Here is a 27,826-nt window from a genome sequence, read left to right as displayed (position 1 = left end):
AGAGGTACCATTTCTAAATGAGACTATTTCTCTGATTCGTGCTGAAGAAAGCCGTAGGGGGGTTATGCTTGAACCCCAAGTACTAGAAGGTTCAGCCATGACTACAAGGATGGAACAACCGAAAATACTGGTAGGAATGAAGACAGATTTGTCCTCTGCACGGGACAACAAGGAGTCTCTTTGGTGTACCTATTGCAAGAAACCAAGGCACACCAAAGAGAAGTGTTGGAAGCTGAATGGTAAACCATCGAATAGGGAATGGGGCTACAGAGGAGGACAACAGAAGAGTCGAAGTCAAGCTAACTTCACCACAAATCAGCCGAGCCAAGAAAAGCCTCCAAACAAGACTGAGTTCAATAAGGAGGAGATCGAAAAGTTAAGGGGGCTTCTGGGATCGTTGGAGAAACCTAGTGGTACAGGCTCTCTTGCAATCTCAGGTAAGTTTTCTATTCCTCACGGACTAAATGTCTCAGATGAACCTATTAGGGATTTATGGGTTATTGACTCAGGAGCCACAGATCACATGACTCACTCCTCACTACATTTTAGCACTTATACCCCCTGCCCAAGCAATCGAAAAATAGCCATTGCAGACGGTTCCCTTACTACCGTAGCTGGCCTTGGGGATATCCATATTAATCCATCACTTATACTAAAAAGTGTCCTTCATGTTCCAAAATTGTCCACTAACCTGATATCCATCCAAAAACTCACCCATGACATGAACTGTAATGTGCTTTTCTATCCTTCTTACTGTATATTTCAGGACCAAGATTCGGGGAAGAGGATTGGACTTGCTAAGGAGAAGAATGGACTCTACTATCTTGAAGAATCATCCAACAAAGACACCATTTGGCTTCATCACTTTAGACTAGGACATCCATCTTTTGGAATTCTGAAAACTATGTTTCCCTCATTGTTTAAAGGATTGAGTATTGAATATTTTCATTGTGATGTGTGTGAATTTGCAAAACACAAGCGTGTGCCCTTTCCAATCAGTAACAAGAGAAGTTCAGTCCCATTCTTTTTGATCCATAGTGATATATGGGGACCCTCCACAGTTCCAAATGTGTCTGGCTCACGATGGTCCGTCTCTTTTATTGATGATTGCACTAGGGTCTCTTGGATCTTTCTTCTTAAATCTAAATCAGATGTAAGTAGTGTACTCCCAAATTTCCATAACATGATCCAAAATCAGTTTGGGGTCAGAATCAAAAGATTTAGATCAGATAATGCACGGGATTATTTCAACCAAACTTTATCCCCATATTTTCAAAAAGAAGGGATTATCCATGAATCCTCCTGCATTAATACTCCACAACAAAATGGAGTAGCAGAAAGGAAGAATGGTCATTTACTAGCTACAACCCGAGCCTTACTTTTCCACCAGCATGTTCCAAAAACCTATTGGGGGGAATCTGTGCTTACAGCTGCATACATTATAAATCGATTACCTTCAAGGGTGTTGGGATTTAAAACACCAATGGAAACACTTTCTCAATTTTATCCCGATCTACGCACAACAAATAATCTCACCCCAAGAATCTTTGGGTGCACTGCTTTTGTCCATGTTCATACCAATAATAGAGGGAAGTTAGATCCAAGAGCCATCAAGTGTATTTTTGTGGGTTATTCATCCACCCAAAAGGGTTATAAGTGTTACCACCCACCTACTAAAAAATTCTTTGTCTCTATTGATGTCACTTTTGAAGAAAAAACACCATATTTCACTCAACCTTATCTTCAGGGGGAGTCCTTGTCATTCATTGAAGATAAGGACAGAGATTTTTTCCCGCTTGGTCTACCTACAGTTTCTCAACACCCAAACTCAGCATCTATACCAGTTCAATCCGTATCTGCACCTATGGAACCACCTCAAACCAAACCAACTTCTTCACCCATTCATACCAGACCCATGACAGAGAATGATGAACTTTGTGACTCTATGAGATTGCAGGTATATTCAAGAAGAAGAAACCAGGATCCTAATCTTGTGCAGGTTCAAGATTCAACTCCTAATCCTGAGAATGAGGTAAATACAGTTCCAGAAATTTCTTCTGAATTAGCATCTGACCAAGATCTTCCTATTGCCCTTAGGAAAGGCACAAGAGAATGCACTAAACATCCCTTATATCCCTTAGCAAATTTTGTGTCATTTAAAAAATTCTCACCATCACATAGGAGTTTCCTAGTTAGTCTAAACACCATTCATATTCCTAATACTTTATCTGAGGCATTATCTGATGAGAAATGGAAAGATGCTATGAGAGAAGAGATGCAGGCTCTAGATAAGAAACAAATATGGGAAATTGTTGACCTACCACCAGGAAAGAAACCCATGGGCTGCAAGTGGGTTTTCACAGTAAAGTACAAGTCAGACGGCTCTCTAGAAAGATACAAGGCAAGACTCGTGGCAAAAGGATATACACAAACCTATGGTGTTGACTATCAAGAGACATTCGCTCCAGTGGCTAAGATGAATACGGTAAGAATTTTGTTGTCACTAGCAGCTAACTTCGACTGGTACTTGGAGCAATTTGATGTAAAGAATGCTTTTCTTCACGGTAATTTAGAGGAGGAGATATACATGGATATTCCTCCGGGCTTCAAAGGAAATCTAAAAGAAAATAAAGTTTGCAAGTTGAAGAAAGCACTATATGGTCTCAAGCAATCACCTAGGGCGTGGTTTGGAAGATTTACTAAAGTTATGCTTGCCACCGGATACAAACTAAGTCAGGGAGATCATACACTCTTTATAAAGCATTCGGATGCAGGGGGAGTCACGGCTCTTCTAGTATATGTCGATGACATAATTGTGACAGGAAATGATGAAAAGGAGAAGGAAGCCTTGAGAAGATGCCTAGTCAGAGAATTCGAAATAAAAGAACTTGGGAAATTGAAGTATTTTCTAGGGATTGAAGTAGCTCATTCCAGAGAAGGCATCTTTATCTCACAAAAGAAATATGTAACAGATCTTTTAAGAGAGACAAGAAAGTTAGCATGCAAACCATCCTCCACACCGATTGAGCCAAATCACAAATTGGGAGAAGCAAATGAAGATCCAGCCGTGAATAGGGAAATGTACCAAAGATTAGTAGGAAAACTTGTATATCTTGCCCACACAAGGCTAGACATAGCATATGCCGTGAGCGTGGCTAGCCAGTTTATGCACAACCCGAAAGAGGTTCACCTACAGGCGGTCTATAGGATACTACATTACCTAAAGGCTAATCCTAGCAAAGGAATCTTGTTTAAAAGAAACACTGGATTAACCCTAGAGGCATACACCGATGCAGATTATGCAGGCTCTCCCATGGATAGGCAGTCCACTACAGGTTACTGTACGTTCCTTGGAGGAAATCTTGTGACATGGAGGAGTAAGAAGCAGAATGTGGTAGCTAGATCAAGTGCGGAGGCAGAATTCAGGGCAATGGCTTAGGGAGTATGTGAATTACTATGGCTCAAGATAATCTTGGAAGACCTAAAGATCAGATGGGAAGGTCCAATGAAATTATTATGTGACAACAAGTCAGCTATTAACATTGCTCACAATCCCGTCCAACATGACAGGACAAAGCACATTGAGATAGATAGGCATTTCGTAAAGGAAAAGCTGGATAGCGGATTAATTTGCACTCCATACGTCTCAACGAATGGTCAACTGGCAGATGTGTTGACAAAAGGGCTTTGCAATGTGGCATTCCAAGGACTTATCTCCAAGCTGGGAATGAAAGATGCACATTCACCAACTTGAGGGGGAGTGTTGGAAAGTAGAAGATCGACTCTCTGATTGATTCTCCATAATTTTAGGTCCATCAGTTTAGGAAACTTAATTTCCTAGAATCATGGGATATTAATTGGAGAATCCCACTGATATAGAAATTAGTTTTTTAGGAAAAGTTAGTTTCCTATTTTATCACCCTGTAAATTAGCTCTGTAATTCTATATAAAGTTGTGTATATGCTCCTTCCAAGATAATACAATCAATTCATTTTTTCTCTCAAATTTTCACAATTCACCCAACTGACCTTAACTTCCATCTCTTGAACCAGCCACCTAAACTTCCTCCTCTCGTTACTGTACATCCATAAATTGCTGTTTTCTTTATTCAGCCACCCTAGCACCACCTCTGAATCCCCTTCAATGATGAGTTTTCTTATATTCATTTCCTTGGCTCTTTGAACTCCTTCCAAAACTGCAAAGATTTCAGCCCTAAGAGAGTCACCCACTCCAATTGGGCCGGAGAACAAGGCTGAAACAAGCCCATTCTCATCCCTAAACACACCTCCAATCCCCGATTGTCCAGGATTCCCCCGACTACTCCCATCAAAGTTCAGTTTTAAGAAGCCAGCCGGTGGGGGAGTCCATGACACACACAAGATTGCTTTGGCCTAGGTGCAGTTAGCAATCTCACCCCACTTCCTCAACAAATCAACCACTGTGAAATCTGTAAACAGCTCTGAAGATTTCAGCCACTGAACAACCCTTATGAATTAAATCTCTCAGTTCTTCATTACTTTTTTCTACTTCAGAAAATATTCTGGAATTCCTTTCCTCCCATAGGGCCTTTTTTTGAACTTTAATTTATGTTTTCTAGATCTTATGGTTATGGATTTAGCCACTGATATGTATGGGTTCTATCTAGTCATGGAAGAAAGTCGTATATGTCGATAGGCTACTGCAGCTGTTCAGATATGTTCCACGCGAGCAGTTGACTATTCCTGATTTTGTGTTCCAGTTGAGTTTTCTAATCTCTCTCACATTTGATTTTTCTTTTTGTACTTTTTTTTTTTAATTTAGTTGTGTAGGCGTTGGATGCAATCCAAGAGAGTTAAAATGGAACAGATCTAAGTAGTGGAGGATGATGTATGTTTTTGCAGGCATGACCTCGAAGTGAATGGAGGGAAAGGTCTTATTGTGGACCCTAGAACCAAATATGTGTATCACCGTCCATAATTGTGAATTTTAGTCTGGTATGTGAGTATCACCAAACATGCATACGGTACAGGATTTTTGTTTTTTAATTTTTGAATTCTTTTGCCCTTTTTTATTTCTTTTCGTCCTAACAAACTGCAGCCCTCAAACATCTCCACATGGTCCTTCCCCTTTTCCTTCGGCACCTGAAGAAAGAAAGAGAAAAGAGGCTTTGCAAATTTGAAGGAGGATTCCAACTACACCCAAAAAGGGAAAGAGCCCACCCCCAAATGGACTTAGCAAACTGGCAAGTCACCAATAGGTTTGAAAACCAGTCTCCCCCTCCGCTTTACAAAGAACACACCAATATGGGGATAAACAAGTCTTGGTTCTTTTCTTTTGGAGCAGATCATCAGTGTTGATTATTTCCAGATAGGCTTCCCAACAAAAACTACCAACTCTAGGAGGAATATGTCTACACCAAACCTCCTTAACCAGGAAGGGAGGGCCAACAGGACTAGGGGACTGACTTAAGATTTTGAAAAAAGAGGCACAAGAAAATGAGCCTCTTGGCCAATGGATGTTTTCCTTACCCAGCCTTGGCCACTCCAATCCTTCCACACTCTACCTATTATTCAATGGCCTTCTAATTATTGATTTGGAATGCTCCACAAAGGTTCTAGCTATCTCATCTTGAGAAGTAATTTCTTCCTCATTGGCCTCTACCTTACCCACAAAATTCTTTCTCCTTCTCTCATTGGCCAAAGCATGAAAGTATTTAGTATTCCCATCCCCTTGCTCAATCCATTTGTGTCTTGATTTCTGCCTATAGGAAATCTCCTCTCTCAAAAGGATTTATTCCAACTACTGATAAAAAAAAGGGACTTCTACCAATTCCTTTTTGAGTCCTTATCTCACTTCTCTCTCTTGCTCACTCATAGACCTCTAAGACTCCTTTCCATCTAGTTCCTCAATTTGGGACAGCAAATTGGCCTTTTGTTACTCAAACTAGTCTCTATTTTTTTTTTTTTTTGATAATTGAATGAATTTTATTAAATACCAAAGATAGGAAAGTACAAGCTCCCCAAGGAGAGGCACGAGATGTGACCTCTCGAAACTAGTTAAATACAACTTTCCAATTTACTAGAACAAGTTACAAAGTAGCACAAAAAGGACCTCCCCTTGAAACCCCTTGTTTAGCCAAAGAATCAGCCATAGTATTAGTTGATTTGCTTACCCATTTAACCTCAACTCTCATATTACTAATTAACCACTTTACTTTTTTGAGGAGGTCTCTATAGCCCCAAATGACAGCATTTGGGTTTAAAAGCCAATCCCCTTCAATTAGGAGATGTTCCACCCCAAGCTAGTTGGCAATCTAGATCCCTTGTACAACAGCTAGTATTTCTTCCCTTGTAGAGTCTCCCACTCCCACCAGTCCTGAGAATAAGGACATAATGTTTCTATCCTTATTCCTCAGCACCCCCTAACTAGAAGGCTCGGGGTTACCTTGGCTGCTTCCATCAAAATTTAATTTAATGACACCTTCTGGAGAAGGTTTCCAATCTATCACATTTCTATTCTTCTTAATGGAGGTATTAGCTACTATTGACCAATTCTTCTTGTAAAAATGCAGTCCTTCACTTTAGCCAAGCTTCTTTCCTTCTCTATGAATATTCTAGCATTCCTTTCCTCCCAAATAGTCCATAAGGTAGCTATCCTAATACATTTCCACATGAAGTTACCTCTTCTCGCATCCCACACAAAGTAGATGGATTGAATAGCAAACTCACATTAGATGGCAGAGCCGCGGAATCCACCTACAACCAAATAAACTAAGGGCCTATTCGTTTGCTTTGGAGTCTGACATCTGAAAGTGTAATAATTACACTAAGAGGTATATTGGTATTGGTGAACTTTTCTTTCCTCTGAACTCTGAATGCAGAGAATGTTGCTCTTAATTCTGAATTTTGAATTCTGAAAACTATCAAATATCCATTTTGACCCCATATATGAGAGTTTTTGTTTGTCTTTTTGGGGGTATCATTGGAAAACAAAAGGTTATATGATTGCACTTTAAGAGATAAGAGATAAGAGGAAACGAACAACCAATTTTCTCTTAAAGTTAAAAGATTCCTCTTAAGAGATAAGAGTTAAGAGGAAACGAACAGGCCCTAAAGCTCCAACTCCATAAAGCTATAGCAAAGGAGCAGGATATCAGTAAATGGAAACAATCCTCATTTTGGGCCTAAAACAGGGAACACCAGTTTGGGGAAAGACAAAGAAAAGGTATCTTTTTCTGCGAGTTTTCCAAAGTATTGATTTTCCCACAGTAAACTTCTCAGCAGAACACAACAATTTTTGGAGAAATAGGTCTTATCCAAACTTCTTTAACAGGGAACACTCGGAGGCTAGGGTCAGAGCTGAAGGATTTTAGAAAAAAAGAACAAATAAAGGTACCTTTTGGAAGGGAAGTCCAAACTCTTTGATCAGAGTTTGTGGGGTCCAAACAAACTGACTCAAATAAATGAAGCAACTCAGTGATACAAGTCAACTCACCATCCCTTAGTCCCCTACGAAATCCAAAGTCCCAGTTTAAAGACAAGGGAAGGAATGGATCCAGAAGACACTTTGAAATTGGCTCTTTTTTTTGTAAAGGGAGAGAGAGTACAATGAAGGGAACCGATCCTTGAGGGGTTGATTACCCACCCAAACATCCTCCCAGAATCCAATAGAATCACCAAAGTAAGCATCATACCTGATAAACCTGAGGAAGCGAGGGAGAATACCATGTATAGCCTTCCAAGGTGTTGTGAGGGTAGCCCAATGAGATATCTCGGCATCCCAACCATTTTTTAAGCAACCATGAATACTTGCCACCACCCCATGCCATAAACTCTCTCTCTCTCTCTGTTGAGGCCATCTCCATAACCACTTTCCTATAAGGGCTTCATTTTTTTGCATTATGTTCCCTGTCCCCAAACCCCCCTTCTTCCTTAGTTTTATTAACTATTTCCCATCTAATTAGATGATCCTTTTTCACTTCTCCATGTTCCCACAAAAAATCCCTTATTACCTTCTCTAGTTTCTTAGCCTCCCTTGGGGAAATCCTAAAGACTAAAAGGAAATAGGTTGGAAGGTTGGCAAGTGTGGCCCTAACCAAACTCACCCTACCCCCTATAGAGATGTAATTCTTTTTCCAAGTCGCCAAGTATTTATCAAATTTCTTCGCCATAAGGGCCCAAAAACTACTCTCTTTAGGGTTGGCACCTAAGGGAAGACCTAAGTAGGTCAAAGGCCAAAAAGAGGTGGCACAACCTAGACACCTTGCAATGGATTCTACCTCCCAATCCTCCATGTTTATTCCAGCCACAAAACTTTTATCAAAGTTTATCCTCAAATTGGAAGCATGCTCAAATTCTCTTATTAAATTCCCAAGGTTATCCACCTTACTCAAATCATTCCCTTCATAGAAGATAACAATATCATCAGCAAACTAAAGGTGGGTTACCAGAATGCCTCTCCTCCCTATTCTCCAACCCTTTATTAGGTCCCCCTCATTTGCTTTGGAGATCAATCTACTGAATACATTAGCCACAAGGGTAAAGAGGAAAGAAAAAAGTGGGTCACCTTGTCTTAGACCTCTATTGGCTGGAACGAAATCCTTAACCACTCCATTGACTAAGACTGAGTAATGACAGGAATTTAGACAACCACTTATCCAACTACACCATTTGTTCCCAAAGCCACGCCTTCTTAACATCTCCAATAAGAAACTCTAGTCCACTAGATCCACTTTGGGAACACCGAGTCCAAATGGTATGAATTGGAATTTGGGCTTCAGAAGGGAACTAAGGGAAAATGAGTGTGAGTCTTTAATCCGTTTGTTGGACCTTGTTGAGAAAGTTTAGGCAAGGGTGTTTTTAGTCTTTACCTCTTCTCTTTGTACTCTTTTTGTATTTGGGTGCCCAAGTAGGGACCTCTTTGTAATTTCTTGTTTCAAAATATAAAATGCTTTTTGAGGGTGTGAACAGTAACAAGAACACACCATTCAACACATTCCTCTCTTCTTCTCCTTTCTCTCTTTCTTTCTTCCTTTCTCATACAAACCCTAGATTTGCAATTCTAGTTGACAACTTGAATGGGTATCATACAAACCCATTCAACACTTGGAAATACCTTTCTTGCTGACTCTCTTGCACAAGATGAACTGCTGATGTCAGACCACCGTCGGATGATGTCAGCAGTCCGTATAGGTGTCGGCGGCAATACATGAATCATATATGGTTTGATTCGCCCTGATTTTAGAAGATTTTTGGTATGGCTCTTGTCTTCGTCTTAAACCCGTTGTTGAAAGATTCTAGAATTTGGGTAGGCTCTCCAGATGGTCTATTTTCTTGCTCTTCTTTCTTCAGAGTAATTGCTTCCCCCAACACCCTAGTTGGGGATTTCCCTGTGAAAGAAATTTGGTGCAAGCATATTCCCCCAAAGATTCAAGCCTTCTGTTGGGAAATATTCCTTGGTTAGGTAAATACTTGTGATATGCTGCAGAGAAGAAGGCCATCCATTTTCCTTTCTCCTCATGTGTGCTCTTTGTGCAAGGAAAGTGGTGAGACCCTATCTCATTTAATGATATCTTATTCTTTTGTGCTTTGAATTTGGGAATTCTTTTGTACTCTCTTTGGCTGTAGGTGGGGTGGGCTTTCCCTCAAGATATGGCAGGACTCTTCAACTGTGACTTCTTAAGACAACGAAAGAAAAGAAGGATGGTGATGTGGAAAGCAACAAAGGCAGCAATTTATTGGGTAGTGTTGAAAGAAAGAAGTAACAGGATTTTCTTACAAAAAAGCAGAACAGTAGAGGAAGTGATTGGTAGCATCAAGGTGAAAGTAGCTCACTGGGTAAAATCCTTGGACAGCTTTCAACTCTTCTCAGTCACAGACATTTTAAGAACCTGGTCTGAAGTAGCACAATCATCAAGAGTAAGAGAAAGTAAGGATGGAGTGGAAACCACCAGAAGGCAATAATGTGGAACTGAATTTTGACGGGAGTTCCTTGGGAAATCCAAATCTTTCAGGAATAGGAGTATTAAGAAATTGTGAAAGGAGGATACTGGGTATGTTCTCAAGACAGGTTGGCACCAGAAACTCACTGAAGGCTGAACTTTTGGCATTACTAGAAGGTTTAAAGCTAGCCAAACAGTTAGGATACATGCATGTTGAGGTGGAAGGGACTAAAAAGTAGTCATTTCCTGGGCAGCAAACAGCAGCCATACCCTGTGGACGTTTAAACATGTGATTAGGGAAGTCGAGAAGGTTGTAAAGGAGGTTGAGGCTGAATTTAAATGGGCCCGAAGTAGTTGAAATGGGCTAGCTGATTGTCCAGCAAAACAAGGGGCATTGAGACAGCAATTATTTTGGGCTACACTGTAATGAGGGATAGAAAAGAGTGATTAAAGGGATCATCAGTCCCATCACCAAGTTGTATAAACTGTTTACAATCTGAAATTTAAATAAAATACATGTTTACTGATAAAAAAATCCTTAATTCAAACAGAAAAATAACAAATAAAATAAGAAATAGAGGAGCTCATGTGGGAAGCAGCAAAAAACCCTAGAAAGAAAAGCAACACATAACAGCAAAGAAACCCTGTGATATAGCTTGAAAACAATACTCATTTCTTTCAAAAAAAAGTTACTCCTCTAGAAAACAAAGATATGAGAGAGCTTTCTTCCTAAGAACAGACAGAACCTAACAATTGGAGAACCTGAAAAGCATCTAAAATTGTCCATCTCAAATGGGAAAGAATTCAATAAGATCCAAAAAACTCTTAAAAAAATATAACCCAAACCATGCAGAAGAGACTTCCATCATCATTGCTCCCTAGAACCAAAACCATGCAGAAGAAAACTTTTTTAATTTAAAACCAAAATTACCTTTTCCCATTTTTAAACTCACAGCAATCAATCTCCAACAAAACAAAATACTACTTCAATAATACAATATCTGTACTGAAAGTATCTCAGAGCAACAGTATAGCATAGAAAGATATTAAGGGAGCTCCAAAATTAACTACCTCAACTACTCCAAAAATGGACACATGTACAAAAAAAGATCCAATCTTTAAAAAGCAATATATATTAAGCCACGTTCTACAACAGGCAAAACCAGAGTGGTTCACAAGGATGGTAGGCATCCATATTATGCACAATTACATAAATAATAACTAATTATTACAATAATCAAATAACCAAATACATTTTTGCAATAAATTAAAGATTTAATTGATTCCAAGATTCCAATAATTAAATAAGTAAATAAACAGCCATCAAATAATTAAGCAAGCATCAAATTAAAGAACAGAAAAGGCAAATAGATCAATAAACTAAGAAAACACCACAGCAGAACCATCCACCTTTTCTGAAGAAGCCAACAAAAACCCAGGGAAGAATCCCAGCAGCACCATAAAACTGCAACGAATTATATAAACAATTAAATAATCGCATATGCAACAAATAGTGAAACAATTAAATAAACAACCAACAAATTACACAAGAAAAAACTAAGGCCAAAAATAAAATAACAAAACACCAAAGGAGAATTGCCTACCTTTTCGAACAATCCAACAAACAACCCAGGAAGAAACCCCTACTCCCAGGCCCCAACCCCAGTTCCACCAAAAACCCCTACAAAATAGTAACAAAACCCCAAAACCTTAACACTGTGAAACCCTAGAATTGAAAGCCTTTTCAGAAACCAACCCTAACAAGAATTGAGAACCCCAAACTGCTAGAAGAAGAGAACTGAGAACCACCGTAAGCAACTAGCAAGAACTAAGAACCCCTGCCTGCAAAGCAAAACAGAGAAACACGAAGGAAGCCTACACACACTCACAGAGGACAACAGAAAAATGAAAGAAAGAAACAGAATCAAACTATTTTTTAAGAGAAATGAGGAGAAAAGTAGGTATCATTTCCATAAAGTGGTGTTTTCTGGTTACCATCAATTGCTGTCGATGGTGGTCCTTCTCTGGTCTGTCAGTGGCAAGGAAGCACTCTATTGTGTTGAAAAAAGAGGTTTAACACTACCAAAACCTGCAAAACCTTATCATGGTGAGAGAACAGATAACGAATAAGCCCTACTCTTTTCCAAACTGCAAAAGACCAGAGCGCTGCTGAACACTGAACAACTTCAATTGACTGAGAGAGAGAGGGGCAGATCAACTGAGAGAAGGATAGCAAGATGGGGTGAGGTGGATCTGAATGAGAACTCTCAAAGCGAGAGGCATCAGGAAGAGAGAGATGGGAAGGGGAAGGAAGGAGGGGGGGGGGAAGAGAGAGAGAGAGAAGGAGAAGAAGAAGTTGGCACACACTTGATACCCTTTAGCAAAAGACCAGAGCACCACGCGTCACATGAGGAGTGCAACCGCATTCTCACTCGAGGATAACAAATGCTAAAAGGAGAAGATCCAATTGCATGCCATCTAGCACTTTAAGTATATACTTAGATATAGGTTTTTTTTCAAGAGTAAAAAGAAAAAATTCATTAAAAAAAGAAAATAATGCAATCATCAGAGGGTGATAAGGCAGCACCTGGAACAACAAAATCCACAACAATAAAGGAGCATCCTCAAAAAGAAAGAGATGGAAATACTACATAGACCTCAAGAGAAAACAATTATGTCTATGCTTAGATATAGATTATTAGGAGCCACAGAAGCATACTTTACCTTGCCTGAGAAGTCAGATGAAGACAATGCAGCGTTTTGAAAGAGGATCTTGTATGGTGGTGTTTTCTTGACAAGAATGAATACATTATCATCCTAGATTGGCTCCTTTTTTGGTCTTGTTAATCTAAATTTTGGGGGCATTATTAGCATACAGTAAAATTTCGAGGAATAAAATAATCATCACACTGTCTGTGATTCATCATTCAGCAAGTAGGTGGTGAGTTGCTGAGATGCTGAATGTTATGTTACTAGGAATATTTTTTTGTATTCCCCTTTCTTTGCAGTGATTCCTAATCAAATCCTCCAGAAATTTTTACTCATCCATGGGAACTCCTCATTTTGGAAATAGAGGCTAGATGCCATAGTTACCTTGTCTTTGGAAAAATTGACTAATTTCTCCACACATTTTTCTTTCTTTTATTATTATTTTTGTTTGAAAGATGATCCAAAATATTCATGTCAGAAGTGCATTTTGGATCGAGTCAACCACCCCTTGACAGGGTTGAGAAGGGTAGAATCCTGAAAAGCAGAAAAAGAACAAGAGAAAGAGAATAATGTCATTTGGTGGTTAAAAGGAACAGTACATGGCATACCTAATTCCAATATACACATAATAGAAAATCTTCTAAATAAAATCCATTGTTCTCAATACGATGGACATCAACCATCATTCAATTTTTCTACTAAAAACAAAAATCATCATTCTGTTCTGTTTACAGACATTATAACCATTTTTGGCTCATAGCTATAGCTTCAGCACCAACATCCCATTGCCACTGTATCATGGAAGGTCCAATTAACATTCAATATTAGCCCGTCTAAAAGCTCTAATCATCTTCTTTAACCATGAGCTCAATAGCCTAAAAAACTAATACATATTCTTAAGTGTGAAAATGCATGTAAACTTAATAATATAAAAAGAAAACATATGGAACTTTAGAATAAAATGTTTTTGTATCACAAGATCAAATCATAGTGAACAGCCGAGAAATGAGAGTATTCTGATACTACTTGCAGAGGCTCGTGAAAATTTTTTGATCTCGTCACCAACTTTAAGAAGCCTTTCCCCTGTATCACTATCATGTTTCCATCCCTCTGAAGGGTGAATAACAAGTTCCTCCAAGACAACTGCATTCGTCAGCAAGAATTTAAGCAACACGACTTCATGGACATGTCCTGAAAAATTCCATATCACAACATACTTGAGGTGATTCAATGTCCCTAGAAACTGAAACTGTGATTCCCAATAGTTGACTGATAAATCTAACTTCTCCTACATAAACAACCAGAAAATGAGAGTTAAAACAACAACTTTACAGACATCTAAACAAGTTAATGGATACAATAAAATAATTGCATTTCTGAAATGGAACTTGATGACCTACCTCATTTCGATTTCCCTCCACTGGGTGCCATGGGATTTTCTCCTAGACAGCAATGAAAATTGAAACATTTTTTGATAAATAATGAAAACTGAAATATTAAAATGGCATTTTATTTATCAAAGAAAGTTCACTGTTAACCAAGGACTTGGATATGTGATAAACTGAAGCTACTAAGTTCAGATTATCACCTCAATTATTTCCAAGACAAGCGTCTCTATACTGGGAGATCCATTGAGTAAGTAAATCATTCCACAACAAGGCCGTGCTTTAAGCTTCAGATAATTTAGATTAGGAAATGGAGCAGGCAGAGCTTCTTCCAACAGATCAAAGACTTCTGAGATAATCTTGAAACAGGAAAAGAACACTTACATTTTAATAAATTTATCAGTTATATAGAAGAAAAAGAGGAAATAAACGGAGGTGATAGAGCCCTAAAATAGACAGGACAACCATCTAATATCTTATAGGGACCAAAAACATAATGGTTGAAACTTGGCAACCTTCTTTCATATACCATTTTAGGGCCATGATCTTCCCTGGAGTTGCAAAATAAGAAATTGGTCCAGTGTCAATGGGGTGAGCTTTATCACCATTAATCCATGGGACGGGTTTTTACATTAATTCCAAAGAGAGAGTGAAGCATGTGTGTGTTAGTAGCTGCTGTCCAACCGTGTAAGTGCTGATGTTTTTCCAAAAGCAGGGAAGTTATAAACAGGGGAGATAGGTTAGGAGGATTGAACATTAGATTGGCCAACTCCTCTACGTTATTTGATAGCATGAAAAACTGCATACATACCATTACTAGTTCATGGCTTTCTTTACTAGGCAAAGGAGAAATCAAATTATTACCTTGAGAGACCAAAAGGAGAATATTAGATACTTTGCATTATAAAGCCCTTTAAGCCATTTGATCAGACAATTAGCATGCTTTTTCTTCCTTCGTAAAGAAAGGGATCCAATGTCAATATAAGAATTATGATCCAAGTAGAAGTCAATATCTGCATTGATTATCTCAGAGAGGTTCCCCAGATAATACTCTCTTGTGATGTAATCGCTACATTTAAATGATAAAAGATTCGGAGCAGATATTTTGATTTTGCATTTGTCTGGACGATCAAAATCTTCAAACTCATCCTCGTCAATATACAATTTCTCGTGACAAATTTCTATAACCAAATTCTTAAGCAGAAGGGAAGTAATATTGAGATTACCCAGACGCTTAACTTTGCAGTTTGTAATTATTAAAGATTCCAAAGCCGGGCACTTCGAAGAGAGATCATCAATTAAATCTCCGTCCATCAAAGAAAGTGATCTAAGATGTAGAACCTTGAGCCTGGGTAAAAGTGACATAGGATGCAGAAGTGATCTAATATGTATAACCTTGAACCTAAGTACAACCGTAGAATTGGGTATCACAAGCACGGGATGCCTTGAACCCAAACTCAATTTTAATACTCTCAACGACTTGCAGGTAAAGAGACAGTCAGGCAACTGCACTGATTCATCAGCAGAGATGTCAAAATCAAGCTCTTGGATGTTACACCTTACTAAAATGTGAGTCCATGTAACAACACGACCAATATTCATGCAACTGCCACAGGAAAGCTGGAATTTCAGTACATTGGAACCATCTCGAAAAAGAAGAACCCGGTCCACGAAATCCATAAAGCGGTTCGTTCTGCGGTCTTCTTCGCCTCTTACGGGCTTGGGCTCCCAAAAAAGGTTTTGATCGAAGTTCAGATATGGCAGAGAAGTCCAGACATGCTTCCATCTTTTCGACAAAATGCTTGTTTGAACTGCGTATTTCGTGTCGGTGAAAGATAAAATGTGATGGAGTATTGTGTCTGGTAAACCACTTATACGGTCTCTATTTTCTATGGCATGCGAAGGCTTCAACTCATCAGCATCAGAGCATGGCAGATCACTTCCTTCCATTTTATCGGTGGTTCAGCTTGTCTACGACCGTTTACGAGACAAAATTTGCTGAGGGATGAAGGATGAACTATTGCCCGCATAACCTCCCTTCACTAAAGAATGTTTCTACAATATAAAGGAGAGCACTGAATTGATGACACAGAGAAGAGGAGGAACGTGCATGGTGGAAATTGACGGAGCGGTGTTTGGAAACTTGGAATTACTGAATTCCTACGCAGAATGGCCGCGAGCGCGAAAGGGTGAAGTCGTGAAGGAGAAAGATTTGGGGATTCAGTTTTACTACGACATGGTTTTAGCGCAGGGCCAAAACCGTGAATCGTGGCCTTTGATTTAATATATTGTTTTGGTCCCACCACGATTTTAGTGGGGCCATAATAATTCATCGAAGGCTTTGATTTCATGCTCCGCAGCGCTAAAAACCACGTCGTAGCAAAATTGTCTTTCGTTATTGAGCCTCATCTCCCTTCTTTTCTTTTGGTTATTAGCGGCGACCGTGTGATGTACGGAATTTGTTAAGTTAAAAGATAAATAATAGAAAAATATAAGAATATATTTGTTTTATATAATTATTTATTACTTTTAATAATTTTTTATATATAAAAATAATAATAATTAATTTTAGATATGGTTGTTTATCAAATTTAGGGATGACAATTTTTTTATTTCTTTGATTTCCGTGGGGATCTGCCTTGAATTGGGCGGGGATGGGGATGATTTTCTCCCTATAAAGATAGAGATGGGGAAATTTTCATCCCCGTTGGTGGGGACAGAGAGAGCACTCTCTGCCCAACGTGGACCCTGATCCCTGCTAATATATATATATATATAGATAGATAGATAGATAGATAGATAGATAAATATATTTATATATGTTAATATTTTTAAAAATTTGGTTGAATATGTTTGAATCTTTTCTAATAGAATTGTAAATTTTAATTATTTTATTTTCATGTTTTAAATAAAATCAAAACAAAAACATTATGGTTAACATTATAAAGAATCATGGGGAGTGGGGATCCCAGTGGAGACGGGGATGGGGATAACATTGTCCCCGTTAGTGGAGATGGGGATGGGACATGGATGGGGATTTTAGTGGGGACAAGGATGGGGAGAGGCTCTTTGTCCCCACCCTGCCTCATTGCCATTTTGAATCAAACTAATGAAATTGACCAAACCGATTTCTAGTATTTCTAGTTGGCTTTTGCAAACAATTTTCCATCCGGACTAGGTTGGATTAGTTTCGCTTTGGCCATTTGTAAACTGACTAAAATCAAACGGCATATATATATATATATATATATATATATATATATATATATATATATATTTATATTTTAATACGAGAAAGTGGAAAAATTCCAATATTTCTTAGGCTAAAAAAGTTTATATCATAAATTTATTTTTAATAATGCCATTTTATTTTTTAAAATTTAAACTTAATTTTTAAATTTTACTTTTTAAGTTTAAATTTTTTGAACCGACCGACTAAACCGAAAATTGACCCAAACCGATTTAACCCGAGTGACCACCCCCTAACTTGAGTAGGTCGAATTGGCTGGCCAAACAACCTACAACTGAATCGAACTAACCCGTGAACAATAGTTAATGTCCAATAATTTATTAAAAATTTATAGTGAAAATACATAATAAATTAAATTTAAAATGCTAAATAATAGTAGTTTCAACTCCAATAATTATTGAAAATTTTCTATTAAATAACAAAACAAAAATAGATTTATACATAACTATTGAAAATATATTAATCACAAAAGAATAAATACTAAAATACAATAAATATTAATTTTAATATAGATAAATATATAATAAATAAAGATTAAGTTTTAAAATTATTAATGAACAATAATTTTTTGAAAGTTATTTCCTAGAATTATTAATTGGTATAAATGAAATAATTATTTAAAAAATTAATTATTTATTGAAATAATATCATTGTTTAAATTTTAAAATATTAATTCCTTGTTGAATTTAATAATCCATAAAATTATATTAATACATAATTTTTTTATTTTAACTATTTAAAATCTAGTTATGTTAAATATTTCATTATTTAAAATATTTAGTTATTTAACTAAATATTTAAAATCTTAATCTATTTATTATAATTGAAAGTTACTCAAAAACTATTTAAAATATATTATTAATTGATTTAAAATATTAACTTTATTTTATTATTTATGATATTTAGTTGTTGAAATATTTAAATAATATTTCGTTTTTAATGTTAGATTTTTATTATTTGAATAACTTTTAGATTGAATAATCCAGAAAATCATAATTTATATTGTTTGTACATAATTTTGTAAAAATATATAATTATTAATAATATGAATATTATTAAATCGTTTATAATTATTTTTGTCTTTTTAATAAATATTTTAAAGTTATTATATAATTTTGTTAGAATATATAAATAATTCTTAAATTTTTTTAATTCAAACTTTCTTTAGATAGATGTAGATAAAAAGTGGGGGAGAAGATAAATAATAATTAGAGATAATTTAGGAGAGAAACTCTCTACTAAATTATAGATAACATAGGAGAAAGTTGGGGATGGTGGGGGAGTTTGTTTAGGAAAAATTTTAGGATATTAAATTGTTTAGATTATTGGAACATGTGTGTGTGTGTGTGTGAGAGAGAGAGAGAGAGGTTTTAAGAAGATTCTTTTGGGGAAAGTAGAGTTTCTAGTTGGTAGTTTCGAAAATGACATGGATTAATTCTAGACTTCCTATATATGACCCCCTATAAAGACTCCTATACTTTAATTTGCAACAAAGACCCCTTAACCTTTTATATTGTGACAAATACCCTTTTGTTCATTAAGTTTGATGACAGAAGGCGTTAAATTACCAAAATACCCCACTAAACTTTTTCTATTTTCTTTTTTTTTTCATTTTCTCTTTAAACCTAATTACTCAAAACAGCTTTGATCTTCACTAGATAAGGAAAGAATCTAACTTTTAAAACCGTTGATAGGAAAACAAAAGAGAATCCATGACGTATCTTCAATCTCTCCATACTCTCTAGCACAGGAAGCAATACTCCCTCTCTTCCTATCTCTCTCTTTCTAGTATTGTTCTTTTTGTATAAGAAGAATCCATCTCCAAATTCTCATTTTCTTCATTTGGCAGTGACAACTTCTTGCTTCCGCAAATACGCCATAAAAGTGAAAGACTCTTCTTGTGGAGGTACTTCAACACAGGGTTGTCATCCTCCAGTATCACTAATCCCCCTCAATCCAAAATGCGGATGTAGTCACTTGTTGCTAGAGAATAAAGCTCTCCACCCAAAAAGCAGCTCTTGATCATAGTTACATGGTGTAAAAACCTTATGGACCAAGGTCTCATCATCAACTACGGCGACAATCCATCTTCCACCCTCAAAGACCAATTCACGGTTATTCAAGAAGAAGAAAGGCAACTAGACGTTGGAATTTGAAAATTCTAAGATTGAAGTCTTCTAGGATCTCTCCACAACTAAGTATGGATCGGAACCTGAACCAATTGATGCATGCAATGTTCTCTATACACAAGTTGGTTGTACCAATTAAGGCCAACAGAGATGTAGTCATCGCCGGTCTTGATGTTAGATCTCAAGATCATGGCAGTCGATAATGATTCTACATGAATGCCATCAGTGTTTGGGCAGGTTTCCTAAAGCTGCAATCTTCACCCCTTACACATTGACATTCTAGCAATCGTTGATCACAATGTGGTATAACTGGCTATTTATCGATAATAATCTATTGATCACAATGTTCTTTGAATTTGTAAAGGTTAGAGACTGTACTAACAAGTAACAACCCACAAGCAAAGAAGAAATGGCAGTATGTGTATTTTGGAATTTGTTCTGTTATGTGCTTCATGTATGGTATGGAATTCGGTGGTCAATTCAACATTTTCTTGTTATTCTTATCAAGTTAAAAGGTTATATTAAGAGGGTCATTGCAAAAGAAGTTAAAAGGTTCTATGTTGTGGTCATGGTTCACACAAAGCTTGGCCTAGTTCTTGGAGATATGTCATAAGAAGTGATCAGCAATGGAGGGCCGAATTATTCCATGTGATGGGCCATTAAACCCTTAGCCCATAGTCGAACTTGAACCACCTAAAACATGACCCATGGGGCTGAGATTAGACTCCATTGAACCATGGGTTTGGTCCAACTAGTTTGGACCAAACTAGGTCAATTCGGCCTAGGATTTGGTGTCCAAAACATGCTACAATTCATGGGAATTCGATATGAAATTATTAATAGCTGAATATTGACAATCAATTACTGTAAAACAAATAATCTAGAGTTGCAAGTGTGATGGTCCGAATCTGATCCGGGCGAATTGCAAACCTGCAAGAAAACTGGTTAATCGCAAATTGCAGATATTTTTGCAAAATTTTCTTCTTCCCCTCCGCGCGCTCTAGTAGGTCTTCCAATGTAAAAAAAATAGAAAACCTTAATTTTCTATTAATTATATCAGAATAAATCCTAATACATTTTGTCTAAAAATAAAAAAAGAATTATTTAGAGACCAATTGTCAAATAAATAAATAGTTGGGTGTTTAAATCTTGGAGCCAATAAAGAATTCGATCTTCATCACACAAACAGCCAAAAAATCCAAGAAATAATAATAGAACAATTCTAAAATTATATCAGAATATATCAAAATTAATTTTAGGTCAAATCACCCAAAATCTGAGAACCGATTTCTCAGAAAACTACTAATTGCGCAAATCGGCTAGAACAGTTCTACCGATTTCAGTCTTGTTTCAGATCTGATTTTATTTCGGTTCAGGATTGAACCTGACTCTGATACCACTGAAGGAAGAGGAAATCCATCATATGGATGGCCGGACCATGCTAAATGGCTGGGCAAAATTTTAAAAATTTTCTTTTACCTTCCAAGGAGTCATATTCCCACTTTTAGAAAAACTACATTTTTCAATGATCGTTCTTACACCAAACTAGACCAAATCTGAAACTAAAAGAAAGGAAAAAGTATACCCGATAAGGAATCCACAAGTGTAGCTCCCAAAGTAGTAGTTCACGCCCAAAGAGGATACCAAAACCATCTTCCACTAAAGATGGTATAGCTTGAATTGAAGCCGATTCAACAACATAGTCCTTTAGCAAGAACTGAAATCTAACAACTTGGATCGAGCAAGGGAGGTGAGTACGAATTGGATCTGATATTTGTTTGCAAAAATTAGATATCAAAACTAATCTTTATTAGTTCAAGAACTGGAGGGCAAACTAGGGTTTAGGGAGGCAAGAGCAGGAGAGAACTGAGAGAAGATGTTGTAACTAGAGCAGTTCACCCTCTTCCTTTTATAAGCCTTAAGAATTAGCACTCCTAATCCAATTAGGAGGGTCCTAATCCAAATCTTTATTTAGATTTGGACTCTTTAAGTGGATAAGACTTATCCTCTTATCCTAATTGTTGATCCATACCCATATTCGCCCATGTCACATGACTGCTAACCTGTCATGTGACCACTTGATTAATCTAATTAATCATGGGCTTTAGGCCCATTAAACATGTGGCTCACGACCCTAAATAGTTGTTGGCCCATTTGATTCTCTTTGTATGGCGTGGGACCCTAATAATGACGTCATAGAAGTCCATATGGGTTCAGCCCAACTTATGTGATAAAGCCTGGCCGAATTCACTATCAAGTACAGTGAACCCTTGAGTCCATCAGTATGGGCTATTAATGGGCCCAACATTTACATTAAATGGTCATTGAGCTTAGCCATCCTATGAAGGCTCAAGGACAATGGATTTAAGTGAGATATAACCCATTAGGTAAAATAGCCCTAAATGGTCTCTTACACTTAACCACTGCCTGACAAGGAAGGACCTCTCCCCTGGCTACAAGGTGTAGTGTTGCATTCTCTACTCTAATGGGTCCCGGGAATTAAAACCTTTTGCAAATATTTTTCCTTAAAACATAATATATATATATATTGCAAAACAAATCTCAAACAAGTTTAAAATCGACTGCCGACAGTTTTAGTTTCCATCAGAGAGAGTGCAGTCCCAATCATTCACTTCGTCCAACAAAAGGGCTGATCTTGTCACTATGATTACCCATTCGAGTGAATTCTCAGACTACCCCAACATACCTAGGTTTTGACCCCCAAAGGATCTCACTGATTGGCATATCAAAGACAACCCAATCCAACACCCAGTGTAGTACCATAATCGAATCTAGGGGTTAAGTGTTACTTTCCAGTTTTTCACACCAGTCTCCAAGGTCCAGGGCATAACTGGAAAATGGTTCGGGTTCAGTATTTCAAACAAACACACACTACATGTGCTTTGGGTCCAACCCTGGTAACTGAGATAAGCTGCCCCAACCTTCTTGGCAGCACATTAGTGTCAGCCTTTGCAGGATAAAATTTTCCAAGTCTATCCAACAGCTGAGAACATTCTAAACTAACACGAGTCTCATAATTGTTCAGTTTAAGGGTAATTACACAGAAATGCATCAATTATAACATGAATCAATTATTTACTTTTATTCATTTACAATAAATGGATATGTACATCAATCTGATTGGAGCTAAAGACATACACTATCTAACAAGATGATGAATTAGATTTTTGAGTGTTCTTATGGTTATGGTGTCAATTGTTGATGACTCTCCTTCTCTGGGAGACAGGACATAGATACTGTATTTGCTGGTGGAATTCCTCTGTAAATCTGGATGTGAAACTAGTTCTGTAAAGCTTTTAGTTTTTCAATATATCAATTAATAGGCTAACAGGGGGAATTCGTCATATTCAGGGGGAACAAATCGGTTTCTGGGTGGTGTAAATAGTAGAAATTGATCCATCACTTGGTAGCATTTCGAATTCAAGAGAAAATGACAAAAGAACCTAACCTTTGAGAAGATTGATGACTTGGGGGATTTACCTAGAATAACAAAGGTTCCAGTTGGTGACCAACCATCTGATATTGAAGCAAGAATTAGAACAATGATACTATCGTACATCAAACACCCTAGTTGTTTAATTTTGGTAGTATCTCCAGAAAATTTAGATTTGGCTAATTCATATGCACTTCAGATAGCAGTGATTGTTGATCTTGATGGTTATCGAACTATTGTTGTAATTACAAAGTTGGATATTATGGACGGAGGTATTGATGCCCATAATTATTTCCTTAGAAAAGTGATCTCTCTCTTTGACTTGGTTATGTGTGTGTCATGAATCGTGGCCCAGAGGATATTATCTACAGCCGGAGTATTGAGGATTCACTTGCCTATGATGAGAACTTCTTCCGCAGTCACCCTGTCTATAATGGTTTTGTTGATTGTTGTGGCATTCCTCAGTTAGCAAAGAAATTGAACCAGATTATGGTGCAGCACATAAAGACAGTGCTTCCAGCTTTGAAGTCACGAATAAGTTCAGCATTGGATTGGTTTTTGTTGCAAATGAGCATGCCAGTTATGGGGAAATAACAGAATCAAAGGCTGGTCAGGGAACTCTCCTCTTGAACATTCTTTCTAAATACTGTGAAGCATTACATCATTGATTGAGGGGAAAATGAAGAAATGGCAACATTTGAGCTGTCTGGTGGAGCATGAATTCATTATATCTTCCAACCAATCTTTGTGAAGAACTACCATATCTAATTTTTCTTCGATTATTCGACGTAAAAGCCACCATATCATACCGTTTGTTCTCTATTTTTTTTTCTTCCACATGACCACCAATTCACAACGGTGAGCCGATGCTGTTCGTGACTAGAAGGAAAAGCCACCATATTGTACCATCATTTCAATCCACTCTTTGTATACATATTAAAATAGATTAGAAAGATACAAAAAGAAAAATATTTTATTCAAATGTTTCATTTTGAAAATTTAAAGGAGAATGATGGGTAAAACAATCTTTTTCATTTTTTTATTAGCAGATGTTAAATAGAAGAGGATTTAGTCAAGTGTCAAAAAACTTAGGGGTAATTTAAGTTAATTTCCAACCCGTAGGAGTGAGTAAGTCAATTTCTTAAACCATAGGGGTACTTTAAGAAAATTGCCTTTCTCTTTTTTCTATTTTTGATTCAAATGGAGTAAAATTAAAACTAAGGGTATACTACACAGACCCCCTGTACTATGGGGTCTGTGACAAAGACCCCCTACACTTTTTTAGAAACAAAGACCCCCTCTATTAGTGTTTCGTCGAAAAAGATTCTCAATTTGCCATTTCAAGACTTCTAAATCCCCAAGATGCCCTTTTATGATTATTCAGACAATTTTATCCTCATTATCCTTATTATACTTATTACACTTACTTTTCAGACCTATTTCCCTTTTCCTACTTTGTCGTGGTCAAGTTTTAGAAGCATATCTTCTTCGTATCGAAGTTACATTGTTGATCACCTAGACGAAGGTGAAGGTGAGTGTTTATTGTGGCGACTATTCCTGATGGTGCGTGATCTGGAAGTTCCTAGCTGAAAGGATGCTTGGACGTTGTTCGCGTAGCGGGCTGGACCAAGTTGCAAAACAGAGATCAAAGAGACCGGGGTGGATGACTTAGGGAGGTCGCTCCGATGCTTAAGTCGGTATTTTTGTTGTGGTTGCGAGTTGAAAGCTTGAATGCTAGAAAGCTTGTGTGCAAATAATCATGTGTATCTCTCTATGTCATTGGGGTTGGTGCCTTTATATAGGCTTTGTCTGGTGTGGGCTTCATGCACTGCATCCGAGATTTCCGGGAGGTCGCCTAACCGGTCCAAGATCCCTGGAGGTACCCAACACGCACGTTGAGGCGACTTCCCAGAATTCTCGGATGCAGTGCGTGAAGCCCATTGCCAAACAAAGCCAATATAAAGGCACCAACTCCAATGACATAGAGAGGTACGCACGATTATTTGCACACAAGCTCTATAGCATTCAAGCTTTCAGCTCGCAACCACAACAAAGATACTGACTTGAGCATCGGAGTGAACTCCTTGGGTCATCCACCCTGGTCTCTCTGATCTCTGTTTTGCAGCTTGGTCTAGCTCGCTACGCGAACAACGTCCAGACATCCTTCTAGTTAGGAGCTTCCAGATCGTACACCATCAATTCCCATGTCGGTGAGTGCTCTTCCTCCCTAATAATGGGTTTATAAGTGTTGGGGTTTATTGGTTCTCATTTAGGTTTTTAGAGGGAATTTCTTCATAACCATGGTGTTTGTGTTGCTAATCATGCAAAAGGGATTGCTATTTAACTTGTTATGTTTAGAGTTAATGTATGTTACCAATGATTTTTTTTTGGGATCCAAATGCGGTAACCATTTAACTGTTTATGGGTCTTTTTTTTGGAACATATGTCTAGGTGCTCTAAATGTTCTCTTTGTTATGATTCACTTGAATGTCGAGGTTCTCCCATTGTAACCATTAACTTTGGCTTCCTTTGAATAATCAATAAATTAATAAATAAAAGAAACACGCGGTTTCATACCCTTTCTTCTACTGTAAATAAACATGTTACCTTCTTCTCCAGTGACAACGACAAAAAAGTGTTCTTCTCAGACGACGACAAATAAAACCTCTACGATGACGACGAGGAAAACGTCCTTCTCCGGGTAGGATGTAAATAAGCGGCCAAAAGGACAAAGACCATAGTACAGAGGGTCCATGTAATTTACCTTAAAACTAACCATAGAGAGTTTAAAGTAAGAATATTTACATGAAGCTATTTAGATATCTTCTCTATAGCAATTAGCAATGTGAGAAGGCAATATTTGTGTATTGACTGATAAGTTTCAGAGTGTTTTTGAATAGCACTTCTATTTGCCAATTGGGCCATCTTCCTTACTGAATAGCATTGAGTGGATAGCAAGTCTGGTTCGAGGGAAAAAAAATCCTTTTTGGAGTACTTGCCATAGACCTTCATGAATAGCCCATAGTTCTGCCACTTCAATTGAAGCAATACCAATGTTACTGATGTATCTTTCGAACCATCAACCCATGGAATCTCTAAAAAGACCTGCTTCTAAAGCCATTCAGAGTTATGCTTTGATGCTCCATCTGTGATCCATGTAATGAATTTCCAAACCCTGATGTCACTTTGAGTAAACGGGTTAGTAGCAAGATACATGCTAGTGATATTGTTGATATCTGACCACATGAATTTGATGGAAATATCTTTTTGGTAAAAAATTACTGCATTCCTAGTCTTGCAAATGATCCATAGAGTATGGCATAGTAAGGAGAGCATATGTCTTTGAAGTTGTTTATGTAAATTATGAATCTAGGACTTAAAATTGTGAGGGATGGGTATGGCTAGGGGTGTCAATTGGACTGGATTTGGTCCAATCTGATTCAATCCAATGTGAGTTCATTATAAATGAACCAGGTCCAATGAATATTTTGGACCGATCCAATTTAATGTCTGGACCATCCAATCTGCTCAAATTCGTTTTGATTTAGATTGGTTTCTAGTCCATTGACACCTATATTCTTATCTTATATCAATGGATCAGATTTGACTTATCCAATCCAATATAAATTTATTACGAGCGGACCAGGTCCAATCCAATCTAATAAATATTTTGGGCCGAATTAATCTAATCCAATATATCTTGTTGGAAAGGAGGACCATATATCTCTAGTGTTGGGGCAAATAAATAACATGTGGGTAATACAGAGATTTTTCGGTTGCTTGAAAGAGAAGAGATCAAGAAGGTGGTAATGCAAATGGGCCCATTTAAATCTCCTAGGCCAGATCAATTGGTATGCCTTCTCTATCAAAAATTTCGGTCTACTGATGATACTGTTCATTGGATTCATTCTTTATTTAATGGTGCTTCCTTCATGTTTTATGCAAAACAAATATTGTATTGATTCCTAAATTTCAACATCCTCAAACTGTTGGTGACTATCGTCTAATTAGTGATTTATATGATTTTTTTTTTCAAATTATTCTCACCTTCAAAAATTTATATTTTCATGGTAAGCTGCATTTGTGCATGGAAAGCAAATTGTTGATAATGTGCTAATAGTTTATGATGTATTCCATTATATATATAAAGAGGAAAAGGGGTAAGCATGCATGGTGTATTTTCAGTTCTTGTCAATGATGAATGTACATTGGAATTCATTCCCGAGTTTTATGTATGAATGTGTTATCCCTTTTATTGGCAAAACTATTAGAGGAGAAGAAAATTATAGGTATTAGTCTTGCTTGAGGCAGTCCTAAGGTGTCTCACATGTTGTTTGCATATAATTTGATGCTTTTTGGATGGGCAACCATTAAGAAACTAGAGGTGATTCGCGACACATTGGAACTATTTTGTAGAAATTCTGGTCAAGAAGTGAATTATATACAAGTCAGGTGTTCGTTCTAATCAGCAAAAATGTGCATCATAGACTCGAAAATCATATGGTGTATGAAGTGTCTTTGAAATAAGGAAAAATACCTAGACACTCTTCTGTTTATTAGGAGAAACAAAAAGAAGGTGTTTTCTTCCATTGTAAGCAGAGTTAAAGACAAGTTAGCTGGTTGGAGGCCTAGAGGAAGGTGTTTTCTTTGAGGTGCTCATTCAAACAGTCGAAGTTCACACTTAATTGGTTGGCATAAAGTTCTGTGATTGATAAAGTTGGTTAATAGACTGGTTAACGACAGGTACTGGATTGATACATTTTAAAAGTTCAGGTACTAAATTGTCGCGTTTTAAAGTTCTAAGAACCAAAGTGGCATTATGCCCGACTACAAAGTATTAATCGGGAATTTTCCCTATTTTTATTACTAATTGGGATACATTCAATACACGGGGTTTGCTAAGTAAAACTGAGCCAAAAGGAGCCTAATGTCATTTCAAATTAGAGTGATTTGGATGGAGTCCAACCCAAACATTGTTCT

The 27,826-nt window shown here is 37.3% G+C and overlaps 1 protein-coding gene across 2 annotated transcripts; it reads right to left on the bottom strand.

Moving 5' to 3' along the window:
• Positions 1-13,285: 13,285 nt before the first annotated feature.
• Positions 13,286-16,276, bottom strand: LOC104612280 (F-box/LRR-repeat protein At3g58900-like). 2 transcript variants are annotated; one of them, XM_088894428.1, is made up of 5 exons: positions 14,878-16,276; positions 14,217-14,372; positions 14,029-14,070; positions 13,846-13,916; positions 13,286-13,771 (listed from the first exon to the last, which is right to left on the bottom strand). In XM_088894428.1, the coding sequence occupies exons 1-5, from the start codon at positions 15,961-15,963 to the stop codon at positions 13,723-13,725; spliced, it is 1,404 nt and encodes a 467-aa protein (XP_088750554.1). In that variant the 5' UTR covers positions 15,964-16,276; the 3' UTR covers positions 13,286-13,722. The 2 variants fall into 2 exon arrangements, with proteins under 2 accessions (XP_088750554.1, XP_010277954.1); XM_010279652.3 differs by having other exon boundaries at positions 13,286-13,916; positions 14,878-16,275.
• Positions 16,277-27,826: the final 11,550 nt, after the last annotated feature.

This window comes from Nelumbo nucifera, chromosome 1 (assembly GCF_055504915.1).
Source record: "Nelumbo nucifera cultivar China Antique chromosome 1, China Antique-T2T, whole genome shotgun sequence".
NCBI classification, from domain to species: Eukaryota; Viridiplantae; Streptophyta; class Magnoliopsida; order Proteales; family Nelumbonaceae; genus Nelumbo; species Nelumbo nucifera.
The sequence above is the reverse complement of the archived record's forward strand: the minus strand, read 5'-3'. Positions and strand labels throughout refer to the sequence as shown.

Bases quoted from the DNA above. Each gene is read 5' to 3' on its own strand.
- LOC104612280 (XM_010279652.3), bottom strand. From the start codon at position 15,963: ATGGAAGGAAGTGATCTGCCATGCTCTGATGCTGATGAGTTGAAGCCT. The intron at 14,071-14,216 runs GTGATAATCTGA...ATTGCTGTCTAG, and splicing joins TTGTCTTGGAAATAATTGAG to GAGAAAATCCCATGGCACCC. The intron at 13,917-14,028 runs GTAGGTCATCAA...TTGTTTATGTAG, and splicing joins TGGAGGGAAATCGAAATGAG to GAGAAGTTAGATTTATCAGT.